This window comes from Nuphar pumila, chromosome 11, assembly GCF_984573655.1.
Source record: "Nuphar pumila chromosome 11, dmNupPumi1.hap1.1, whole genome shotgun sequence".
Lineage (NCBI taxonomy): Eukaryota > Viridiplantae > Streptophyta > Magnoliopsida > Nymphaeales > Nymphaeaceae > Nuphar > Nuphar pumila.
This window is the reverse complement of record NC_143259.1, coordinates 2,909,759-2,922,888: the sequence shown is the minus strand read 5'-3', so window position 1 is coordinate 2,922,888 and position 13,130 is coordinate 2,909,759. Positions and strand designations below refer to the sequence as shown.

The 13,130-nt window shown below is 40.5% G+C and overlaps 1 protein-coding gene across 1 annotated transcript; it reads right to left on the bottom strand.

Moving 5' to 3' along the window:
* Positions 1-3,107: 3,107 nt before the first annotated feature.
* LOC149821635 (putative kinase-like protein TMKL1) lies at positions 3,108-6,729 on the bottom strand. Its single transcript, XM_089981202.1, has 3 exons — positions 6,600-6,729; positions 4,237-5,182; positions 3,108-3,986 (listed from the first exon to the last, which is right to left on the bottom strand). The coding sequence occupies exons 2-3, from the start codon at positions 4,712-4,714 to the stop codon at positions 3,355-3,357; spliced, it is 1,110 nt and encodes a 369-aa protein (XP_089837328.1). The 5' UTR covers positions 4,715-5,182; positions 6,600-6,729; the 3' UTR covers positions 3,108-3,354.
* Between the last annotated feature and the right edge of the window lie 6,401 nt (positions 6,730-13,130).

The window sequence follows — 13,130 nt, the reverse complement described above, 5'->3', positions numbered from 1 at the left end:
GATGAAAGCAGCGATCAAGAGTGCATTGGCTTGCTGCTGGTGACAGCAATACCAGATTTTTTTACTCCTTCGCTTCGCACAGGCATAGGAGGCACGTTATCCCTTATATCTCCATTGAGGGAGTAACCTATTCTGTCGATAATGTCATCCCCGCAGTTTATCTCTACTTCAAGGCCCTTTATGTTGCCCAGTCCTCCGTCGGTGGTTCTATTGGTCCTCTCTTTATTCGGACTATTGACCTAGCCCAATCCAGATCTGTGCAATCTTCATTCGCTGACGATGAGATCTTTTTTACTATTAAGGACCTGTCAGGTTGGAAAGCTCCTGGCTTCAACGGCTTTCCCGTGGACTTCTTCCGTATCTTTTGGTCCTGCACTAAGAATGACGCTATCAAAGTCTTCGCTGAGTTTTATTGCAATTGTCGGTTGTCGGTCCATGCACACTTAGCCATTGTCTCTCTCATCCCTAAGGATGGGGCATCCTCTGATATCTCGATATTCCGTCCTATTTCGGTTTTAGGAGGGGCTCTACCACATTATTGGTAAGGTTTTGACTAACAGGCTCAGAGCCGTCGATTCTCAAATTTTCTCAGATTCTCAATTCGCTTTTATCCCCCTTAGGGGGATTCATCACTCCTTCATCCTGGCCTCGAAAGTCCTGCACTCTTTGAATATCAGTGGCCAACCTTTTTTCTCTCTCAAGCTCGACTTCCATAAAACCTTCGACTCGGTTCATTGGCCTTTCTTATTCCATATGCTTGACAACTTTGGTATCGGTCACCATTTCTCTCGATGAGTGCGCAAACTGGTTTTAAATGTTTATTCTATGATTAAGATCATCAGAGTTAGAGGCTCGCAGTTCAAGCTTGGGCACGATATTCGGCAAGACTGCCCTCTTTTTCCTTTGTTATTTAACATCGTTGCTGAGGGCCTCGTGGTTTTGTTCAAGAGGGCTGAGGATTTTGACTTTATTGATTCCCTCAGCATCCAGGAATTGCTCCATCATATTCTTACCTGCGCTGACGATATGATCCTCTTCGGTCGTGCCTTCATGCAGCAAATATTGAGATTCAAGCTCATCCTTCAATTTTTTTTCTCTCTGTCGGGTTTATCTCTGAACAACAGTAAATGTTGCATGTCCATGTTCAATGCCCCCCTTCCTTGTTGGTCATTGGGCAGCAGATTTTTGGCTGCACTACTTAGGATCCTCCTATTTCCTATATGGGTCTCCCTTTGCAACTTACGTGCATCCCCTCAATCGCTTGGAATACCACTCTTCAAAAAGTCCAAACCAAAATTTTCTCCTGACAGACTTCCTACCTTTCCATCACAGGTAGGCTTACCCTCATTAAGTACGTCTTATCCTCTATCCCGGAATTCCTTATGTCTATGTTCTTAATGCCCGTGGGCATAGAGAAGAAATTCTCCCATTTGATGGTGGATTTTCTCTGGTTTGGCTATCATCCTCAGACTAAGTGTCATATGGTGGGTTGGAATTCTCTGCTGCTCCTTAGGTGTATAGCGGGTCTGGGGATTCTTGCCCCGAGACGTAGAAGTATTGCTCTTGTCGTGAAGCAATGTTGAATGATGCACCGTCCTAGCAATCTGTGCGCTCCCTTACTGCATGCTAAATATGGCTCCCTTAGTCATTCTTTTTTATCATCGTCATCACAAACTTCCTATTTCGCACATGTATCGCATGTGGCTTAAAGTCATGTCTTTCGTCCTCATGAATGAGGGTGATCCCGACCCTGCCGCCCAGCTTTTGCATCGAACAATTATGCATAGCGGCACTTTCTACACCAAATCTCTTTATCGATCTCTTCTTTCTCCTGGAGCTGACTGACTGCCATGAGTATTTGTTATGGGCTAAAGACTCAACTCCACGTTCTTGGTTCTTAGCTTGGTTGATTCTGCATGATCGGATCCAGACGGACAGCTTCCTCAAAAGAGTAGGTTTTTAGCTTTCGAGTCGGTGTGTCATGTGCAATGCGGCAGAAGAATCCACCTATCATCTATTTTGGGCCTGCCCCATCTTTGTGGATCTCTTCAAGAGTATGTGGAACAAATCTGATGTCAACGTGCAACAGGACTCCTTTGCGCTCGATCTTCTGTGGGGACCACCACAGGTGCGCGTTACAAGAGATGGTGGTTGATCTAGAGAACTTGGCACTACCTCATGGGTTGTTTGGATGACCCACAACAATGTAATTTTCCGTCTGGTTGTTTTCAATAAGCTCCTGCATTGCATTTTCGCTGATGTGTACACAATTTTGCGCCTTTGCTGCCCTGGCCTCCCCCGTCTTCGGCTGCCTTCTCTTCCTCCTTACTCTGGCTGAATTTGTCAAAATTTTGTTCTTTTTGGGCCTTCTGTGCTTTTGTTTTTCTGTTTTTGCTTTCGTGTTTTCGGCGTTGGTTTGGGTCTGCTGTTTGTTTGCTCGTGGGCTCAACATTTGTTGACCCTTTGTCTTAGTAATGTTGATGTTTCGTTCGTCTCTCTCTCTCTCTCTCTCTCATGGACGGTTGAAAAGTGGAGTTTGGTTGTAACTAATAAGTGGGTGATGCTCTGGTGATGATAATTTAATGTGGTCCGTTGATTGTTGGTGGTTGCCTTGTAAATGAGACTGTTTACCTCTAGGAGCCAGCTTCTGATGGGTGAGAATTTCCCTCTCTGTCTCTCTCTCTTCCTCAAATGGTATGTATCATAATCGTTCTCAAGTTGGAAAACTTTGATATAGTTGACTTGTTGAAAGAACGCATTCTAATGGTTACGAGCTCGAGAATGCTGCAGGCTGTGAGTGGGTGAGTTAGCAGGTGTGTGGTAGAACCCTGTAATGTATAGGTCAAACCAAAATTTCAAAGATGGGGATTAAAATTCGGGTTCGAACATCGCTTGAATTGGGTTGGGTCTAAAACGTGCCACAAAAATGACCATGCAAGTGGTCAAGGTGAGTGAAGAGCTGGAGGGCGTTGTTAAAGTTGCTAAACAAGATGGCTCTCTTCGATGGTCTGACGATTTAAAGAGGTGTTATTGCTTGGCTTTACGACTAGTCAGGGTGGCTACTGCGGCCTGCCAAATACATCAATCAAGCATTCCTTGCCGTTGGCTCATTGTTTGATCAATTTAAGGTGCCATGTCTGGGGACACGACCGGACACGCTATCACATGTCCTTGTTAATAGAATATACTTTATATATAAAAACTAAAAAAATGTGTATCCTCATGTCTAATGTCAGACCGTATTCACTTGTGACAGCACGAAAGCGACCTTACTGATATTTAAGATCGTTACCTTTTAGCAAGCTTTAGTGTCTACATCACAATGTGTATCCTCATCATTGCCACTGTTGGTCTTCACTGGTAGTCTTTAAACTCCTGATTTCTTTGCAAGCAAAAAAACCCATGACTTGACCCAATTTCTTCAAGCTGTCTTCTGACTTGTTGAATTTCTGGTCTATACGATGCCGAAGGAGCGCAACAACTCATCGCTAACTGAAAATACAAGAGTAAACCCTCTGTAATTGGACTCTGGTCTCCTTTGCTGAGAAGCTCGGGATCAAAGACCTCCGATACTCTATGGTTGATGATTGCATGTCTCATTGAGGCTGGAAGATGCAGATCCTGACCGGACGGTGAATTCACCACAATGGGCTCCTTCCCTGTGAGGAATTCAAGTAGGATTATCCCCAGGCTGTAGATATCACTTTCTGTGCTTGCTTGCTTCATCTTGATCAGCTCGGGGGCTTTGTAACCTTGAGCTGCTGAGGCCTCGAGCATCTTTTGATTTGTGGTTGGATTAAGCAGTAAGTGAATGCCAAAATCAGAGAGCAAAGGTTGGTAATTTGTGTCTAGTAATATGTTCTTTGATTTCAGATTGCCATGAACTAACGGTCTCGCTAATCCAGTGTGAAGATATTCCAATCCTTTGGCAATCCCAATGGAGATGCTATAAAACTTGGCCCGTCTCAGTGATTGAGCATGTTTATCTGTTTAGTTAAAGGTGAAAATTTAGTGTAAAGTTCATGAATCTAATGGGTTTGAAACAAGTTTGATATTAGCACAGATATGATTAAAGAAAAAAAATCATAAACATAGAAACAAGCCTGTATGTGCATGTGCACACACACACACACACACACACACAAAAGGAAAAACAGAAGACATCAAAAACCGCCAATTACACAGAGTAAACTAGGTAGTAAAAGAACTCAAGGTGCAGCAAAAACTGAAACTTACTTCGAATGAACTGAGACAGTGTTCCTTTAGGGAAAAAAGGATGAACAAGCAGTTTTTCTCCCCTGGGCCCTGAGTAAAAAGCTTGGAGAGGAATCAAATTAGGATGTCTGACATAACCTAGAAATTCAATCTCTGGAATAACAGCTTTCAGACTTTTTGTACAAACAGGTCGAAGAAACCGAAGCAGCATCAATGAGCGACTGTTACCCTGTAGACTGGCCTTGTATACCGTACCAAAACCAGACTTCCCCACAACTTCTCCATTAGCGTCCAAGATGGCATGAATGGTAAGGTTCTCTCCACCAGAAAAAGTAATCAGTTCCTCAGCTTCAAGTTTTTCCCCAGAATAAGGAAAACTTTCAATCTCTTTAGATCTTTTTTGCACAGATTTCTTACGGCAAATATAAATCATAAATAAAACAAGGGTAACCAGGATAGCCAAACAAGAAGCAACTAAAATCTTGTAATGGTTTCCCATATCACATTATGTCCCAATACTAAAGAGATAATCCCATGAAAGTATTTCTGGCAATTTCCACAAGGAGAAACCAGGAGATCTCATTGTATTTCAGACGCTGTAGAATTGAAATGGATGAAAAATGGGCTTAATAAGCACATGTGTGAGGGGAAAATGGAGTAGAGAATGGAAATTGACAAGTAAATACTTTCAACTGCTGAAACCATTTAAAGAATGAGCCAGAATTGTATATATGGGGTTAGACTTTTTGAGCAGCACAATCTTTCGAAATATGATCAATGCTCCTGCTCCCAGTACGTTTGCCTAGGAAGCTCCCAATTAAATATTCCATATCTTCAGTACTCCAGCTGACACTATGCTGATATGATGTGAATATGACTTGGATGTACCAGAACAATTTAATTATTCACACCACGTGAATATTCTGACAATCTTCCGACTCCTGCCTCCTCTGGAAATTTTTTAGGACTGACGCATGAAATGAATATGGTACAATCAGAATTCGTGAACTGTCATAGTATACTATCAACCGAAGATAAAAGAAAGAACAAAAAGATGAACTAAACATTAAAAAACTGCCAAATGAAACTTTATCTGTCATCAGATGGCAGAGCAAAACATCTTTATTTGAGTTACAGTCAGTAAGGTCAAAGTTACCAATCTCCTTCCCAACTTCAGAGAACCTGGACGCAGACCAAATGGCAACAACCACTAGGGGAACCCTTTCCAGATTACATTGATGGTCTCAGTTATAGATAGTTCAAACGGAACCCACTTGGGATCCCCCAATAACCGTGGTTTTAGAAGAACCATATTCATTTCAAAAACTTCAAAGCAGAACCATTTTTGGATCTTAATGACCGAGATTCAAGATTGATTTATGAAACAACCGCACTGAAACTCTTCCATCTTTAGGAACTACTACTTCAAATACATTTCTCCACTTTCTTTAGAAATATGAAAGACTTCATGTAAGAAGACTTTGTTTCACACTTTACAAGATCCACATCATAATTTACCTTAGAATGTTCCCAATTTTCAGCCTGAATTCTTTGAGATTCTCCACTAAGCATACATGAAGTTTCCTCTTAAGAAAAATAATTAAATAATTCAATTTTCAAAGACACTCAAGTCAAACAGAAAACCAATAAATTTTTAACAACTAAATCTTACTACTCGAGAAAGTGAAAAAACGTACCATTTTAGAAATCCATCTTCGGTGACACAAACTAATTCCTTAGTGAATTTGATCCAATTTCTTCTCGCATTCTGTCGAACAGGTGCCCATTCCAACAGATCATAAACAGGAGAACAAATAAGAGAATCCGTACACGTTTCTTTTGAATCTAGCGGGGGAAAAAGGCGAAGTTTTTCAAGATGAAAAACCCTAAAAAACGCACGTATCTTCACGAACGATACAGCATTTCACGAATATTTCTCTTTGTCCACCAAAAAAATATAAATAAATAAATTCCACAACTAGCGATCTCAACCCTACAGCCCTGACTACTCAAGACTTCGTTAAAAAGCTTGTTTCTACTACGTAGAAAACAAATCAGAATCCATTCAAGGACAGTAAAAAAAGCAAGAATCTCTACAAAAAACACAATTCACGATCCAGATCTCACAAAAAACGACGCTGAAATCCGCCAACTAGTTCAAATTCCTATCCAGTAATCGAAAAAACTCACTAAATATCTCAAAACTTATCCGATCTCCAAAAAACACAAAGAGATTCCTCCAAATCTACAGAGAACACTACAAGAGCATAGATCTCAGCGCCGAACGAAAAAAGATCGTCAGAACGACGGAATAATCCAAGCAGATTCCTGCCACAAAGTAAAAGAAAAAAGAAAAACAAAGAAGGGGAGAAACCGGATCTTACCGTTTGGCAGAAGCCTGAAACCCTAGCAACTCGTCCTTCGAGGAGCACAGAAGAAGAAGAAGGAAACTTCGTGTCTTATGGATTTCGGCGAGAGAACGTAACGGGAAAGTGAGGGAACGGTTTTGTATGCTCTTGGAGTGACACGTTTCTCTCAGCGATTGTGTAATAAATTATGATTATCTTTCCGGATTTTTTAAGTTCTCGATTTTTTGGTCGTGGTTGTCTGTCGCTTTCGTCAACAAAGACAAGAACTCGTTCCCCTCACGAACGCGCATCCTGCTAAGTGATAGGAAATGACTTAGATACCCCTCGACCCTTGGATGTTTGCAAGAGAACCATTCAAAGTCTCATTGAGGAAGATGGAAGAGAGGAGACGTTTGGGCATAACGTAAGGCATTACCGAGTTCATGAACTTGGTCGTGTTTTAGATGATGATTTGGGGTAAAAACCTTTGGAGTTCATGAACTAAGATATAAGAACTTGATTTCTTTTCACGTAAAGGCCAAAGTGCATCTAAGATCATAAAAAAGGAAAAAGTCCTTTGACATCGATCCTAGCCTTCTAGGTGAAGCATTTGGACGGCTATGATTAGTCCACATCCAGATGAAAATGTGGATCACGCCTAGCCATTGATTGGACGGCCAAGATTAAATGTAGGATGAAACCCATCCTTTGTGAAAGGACTGGATCCGTACTCAAAGATCATGGGCTCCCACGTGGAAGTCGGTGCACTGTGTCTGCTTCATGCAAAGTAAACCGTACCCGTAGGAGGTGCAACCAGGATCATGGTTGATCCAAATCCAGATCTGAATTTTACACAATACATCCTAATCCAAGACTGGATAAGATCTCATGAAATAGCATTTTGGATGTGGATCTATATAGTAATACTGTATCTGCAAAAATTAATGTCTGACTATATTTGAGCAAGATCCAACAGAAGATTGTGATCCAGATTCGACAATGGATATATGAGAAAGGTCTGGTTGGCAGAATCCCATTAGACATTCTACTCTTATTTTAAGGTCTATATCTGAAAATAAGCCGTTCAATTTGGATTGAAAGCATAACCTAACCTGATCCATTTGTAAGAATGCATGTAGATGGACTTCGGGTCAGGACCCGACATTTGCCAAGCTTGGCTGCCATGTGCAATCCGAAACCTAATAATTGTCGATCGAGCCCAGCTTGATCCAACTAGTAAATGGGTCAGGTGCAATAGACATAAAATGACATCTTAATGGAGCCCCCAGCCCATTTACTAGTCAGGTTTAAAAGGCTTGAGAGGATCCAACTGGAATCCGGACCGATAAGACTGAAGGTCCGGCCTGAACCTGACAAGATCCAGTCCATATCACCCAGTTTGGATCTGGTTTGGGCCTATCAGATCCTAATGGACCCCAGTTCAGGCTGGCTCCATGGCCACACCTATTAAGACATACTTTTAATTAATGGTCTGATTCATATGATGTCACATGTCACCTAACCTAAGCAATATCCTTAGAAATATTGAAGTTCATGAACTAGGCAAATTGATAAGAAGAACCAAAGATAGGGTGGATGGTTGGTGTCATTTAATTGCAACTTCTGCAAGCAATAAGGCCAGTATCTATGGTCATGGTGGGGTTGAAGCTTCAAATGACACTAAGGATTAAGCTTTTTTTATTATTATTTGTAGGGATGTAAATGGTTCCAACTCCAATAAGATGCTATATTCTACTAATTGGATCGGATGTTGGTTAAACGGATTTGAATTCAGATGGTGAAAAGCTCATACCAGATCCACTTTTTTACACTTAAATGGACTTCAATATCGATCAAATTCAGATATTTGTCGAATTCGGCAGCAGAAGTTCAAAACCGCATCGGCATCCTATTATAACCAGATATGGTTTTGGCTTACCAAATGCAACTAGACAGAATCCAATTTGGTTTGATATCAGATAAAATCCAATTGATTGACATGGAAGAAACCACTGTTATGGTTAGAACGTGGCAGATACAAGTGAGGTGCCAGTTGACGACCCTGACCCTGTTTCAGTGTGCAGTGTAAAGCTTGCATCTCTTATTTCAGTCTCAAGGATTTAAATATGATTTTCCAACTATAACACCTTTCTTTTTAAATGTTTCTTGTTGCCAAAGTCTCTCTCAATTGGCATGTAGTACTTGTCATTGCTCATCTGCTAAAGAAATTCAATGAATTGAATCGATTCAATCACAAATTTGATGTTTTTTATCCTCAAGTTTCGGTGTAATATGAGCATTTTTTATCACACTTTCAAAACACACCTGAACATGAAAAGTACCATATTTAATGCATGTTTTCTACTAACTAAGCTACATACAGTAGCTATACAAGTTCAGATTAAGCAAATAACTACAATGCTTTCTTAAACCATTTAGGATAGAAAATAACACTGATTAGGACCTCTCTAAAAGAGAGAGAGGTCAAGATTTCTGAGATCTGGTTATCATTACTTGCATTTAACGTTGTGATGATTTGATTTCTACTTAGCCTTTTGCAACTTTATGATTAGCAATGAGCAACTTGAGCCGGAGAAAGAGATTAGCAATCCCATCCTTGTGTGTGTGTGTGGGGGGGGGGGGGGGGGCGGGATGAGGGAGTCCTAAAATCAGCGGGATGATACCATTGGCAAATTAGGATGGCTCCTAAAATCAGCTGGATGATACCATTGGCAAATTAGGATGGCTCTAGAGAAAAGGGCACATAGGACCATTAAATGCTCTCTCTCTCTCTCTCTCTATATATATATATATATATATATATATATATATCGTCGTCTCAAACGGGGAGTACCATTTTCTTATAGGGGACTTTAATTGCCTTTTGTCTATTTAAGATTCTAATAACCTCATTCTTCTTAATCCATCTATGCGAGGTTTTCAAGATTTTGTTCATCAACATCACCTTTACCCAATTCTTTTTATTGGGGAGCATTACTCTTGGTCGAATGGGCGGATTTGTTCATGCTGCAGAGTTCTTGACAGGGTTTTTGTCACTCCAAAATTGTTGAATCTCATTCTCGATGTCAAGTGTGTCTTGTTGGCTCCTTCTATCTCGGACCATGGTCAGTTAATCACTATTTGGGGGATGGTTTTAAATACGCCAAGAGTTTTGTGTTTAAACAATGGTAGCTCCAAGAGCCAGACTTTCACACTATTATTTCAGACTCTTGGAACAAGCCCTCCAATGAGCAGTGGGCAACTATCTTGTGTCATGAGAATTTATCTCGTCTCGCTAAGGATATCAAAGCTTGGCTTCATAATCGAGATGCGGTTAAATTTTAGCAAATGGCTGCTTGGGAGCAAGAGATTTCAACATTGTATCAAACTATGTCTTTCCCAGGTTCTCTATCTGATTCACACATGGAGAGTTTGCAGGCCAGATCTATTGAGTTATCAACACTTTTGAAGAACTGGATGGTCAAAGAGGAAATTAGATGGAAGCAACGGGCAAGGGTGAAATGGCTTGCGGTCGAAGACGGTAATACTAATTTTTTTTACTCATATGCTTTTCATCGTCATAGGAGGAATGTTGTCTCATCAATCACCATTGGGAGGGTTTTTGTACCTTAATCAACACATTATTTCAGCTGTCACTCAGTATTTTAAAGATTTATATTCTGTTTCACTTACTGCAAAGGGTGTCATTGGTCATGTTTCTGTTGGTTTGATTCGGCAAGATCAAGCCAAAATTATGCAAATGAAGTTCTCTGAACATGAAATTTTTAGGGCCATCAAAGGTTTGTCGGGGTGGAAAGCTCCAGGTTTTGATGGGTTTCATGTGAATTTCTTCAAAAAATTTTGGTCTTGTGTGAAGCCTGATGTTATTAACATGTTTGATGAGTTCTATCACAACTCCAGATTTCCTATTTAAACTCACTTGGCAATTGTTTTTTTAATTCTGAAAGATGATACTACCACTGATATCTCTAGGTTTCGCCCGATTTCTGTTATGAGTGTCCTTTATCAGATGATTGCCAAGGTGTTGGTTAATAGGTTGAAAGTCATGGCTCACCAAATTTTTTCAAACTCTCAGTTCGCCTTTATCCATAATAAGAGGATTCGCCATTCATTCATCTTGGCCTCTGAAGTCATTCACTCCTTACATCTTAGTGGCCAGCCCTATTTTTCTCTTAAATTAGATTTTTCATAAAGCCTTTGATTATGTGCATTGGCCCTTCTTATTTCAAATGTTATTCAATTTTGGCATTGGTCGTCATTTTTCTGGGTGGGTGAGAGAATTGGTCTCTAATTCTCATGTCATGATTAAGATTAACGACACTAGAGGTGGTCGATCAAGTTGGGGCATGGATTAAGGCAAGGTTGCCCTCTCTCTCCTTTGTTGTTCAATGCCATTGTTGAGGGTCTCGTGGTGTTGCTCAAGCGTGCTGTGGAGAAGCATCTTATAGATCCTCTAGATGTTCCAGATTTTTTGGATCATATTCTTATTTATAATGATTATATGATTATTTTTGGGTGAGCAAACGTGCAACAGAGACTTAGATTCAAGCTTATTCTTCAGTTCTTTCTTTCTTTTTCTGGGTTTTCCCTAAATGATAGCAAATGCTCTCTTACTATATTCAATGTTCAGTCTCCTATACTTGCAGCGGGTCAACGGATTTTTAATTGCGCAATCTCTGAGTTGCCGATGACGTATTTGGGTCTGTCGTTACAAGTGAAGCGCCTCTCTTCTGCTGCTTGGGCTCCAACTATTCAAAAAGTGAAAAACAAGCGTTTTTCATGGCAGACATTTTATCTCTCCATTGCTGGCCGTCTGACTTTAATCAGACATGTTCTTTCTTCTATCCCTGAATTCTTCATGTCAATGTTCGTGATGCATGTGGGCGTGGAGAAGCAGATTTGTCATTTAATGATGGATTTTTTTTGGTTTGGATGTCAACTTAAGAGTAAGCGTCATTTGGTTGGTTGGTGAATGGTGGTGTTACCTAGGCGTATGGTTGGCTTAGGTATTTTTGCTTCAAGACATAGAAGTATTGCTCTTGTGGCCAAACAATGTTGGATGGCCCATCAACCAGGTTCTCCATGTGCTCGTTTGCTTCATGATAAATATGGTGCTCCTGATTTATCTCATTTTCGTCATGGAACATGGGGGTTGGTGATCTCGCACTTGTGAAGCATGTGGCTGAGAGCCTTATCGTCTTTCAGAGATCAAAATGGGGATGCGAGAAATTATGATCAGTGGTTGCAATGGGCGATTGCACCAAATGGTGTGTTCCACACCCACAATGTGTATAGATTGTTGCTCCTCCCAGTGGCAGATTGGTTTCCTGAGTGTGCGTTATAGGGTAAGGGTCCTTCCCAATGATCTCGGGTCTTGGCTTAGTTAATTTTGCATGATAAGGTTTAGACTCACATTTATTCAAAGAAGTTGGGCTTTCAGTTTGTAAGTTGGTGTGTATTGTGTCAAGCTGCTGAAGAAACTACTTTTCATTTATTCTGGTCCTGCTTAATCTTTGTGGCCCTATTTAATAGGACGTGAAGATCTTCGGACGTAATTGTCAAAGAGGAGTCTTTTGCGCTTGATTTGCTCTTGGGCCCTATTGAAATTAGATGATGCAGGCGGTGGAGAATGATCTGAAAGACATGGTTGCTTACTACTTGGTGGTTTGTTTGGATGGCACGCAATGATGCTACTTTCCATTAAATTTCGGTTATCCTTAATAATCTTGTCTATAAAATCCTGGTTGATGTATATGCGATTCTACGTATGTATCTTAGAGACCTCTTCTTCCGTCTGAACAACGTTCACTCATTGGTGGTTTCTTCTAATCCAGCGGATCCTGGTTGAGCTTGGCTTTGTTGTTTATTGCTAGTGGTCTGTAGTTTCTTTTTCTTTAGCTTTTGTTTTTCTATATTTTAGTTTTGTTTTCTATTTTGTTGATCTTCATGAGTGACAATGTTGATCTTCTTTCGGCTCTCTCTCTCTCTCCATTGCATGAGGTTGGTGCACTACATGGATGGCTAAAACAATCTCGCATTGTGGGGCCAGGAGAAGGTAGCATTTGGGATCAGGTGCAGTGCAATCACATAGAACCCAACAAAAGTGGGCCCCTCCCCATCTCACTGCACCACGTTTGTTTCTAAGGCCGGCGCTACATAGCCAAAACTATTGGACATTTGTGGGGCCAGCAGTCTCAACAGGACAGGTTTCATGCAGACAGTAATATATATATATAAATAAGTGTGCTAGTCTGTACCTAAGGGTGGTGGATGATGCTTGCAACAGCATAACTAGCTATAAAATGGTAAGAAAAATGCAAGCAAGAAAATGACAATTTTTCTAACCATTTTAATAGAGAAAGTCTTTTAGAAAAAATGAAGTATTTTAAAAAACATAATTTTTTATAAAAAAAAATCTTTCACATGAGTGAAGAAAATTTTCCTAGCAAAAATTCTTTTTGCATTAGGACAATTATTCACCAACCAACTGGCGCGTGGTTTGGTAAGAGCTGTCAGTACACGTCTCCCTGTGGTGAGACGTTGCAG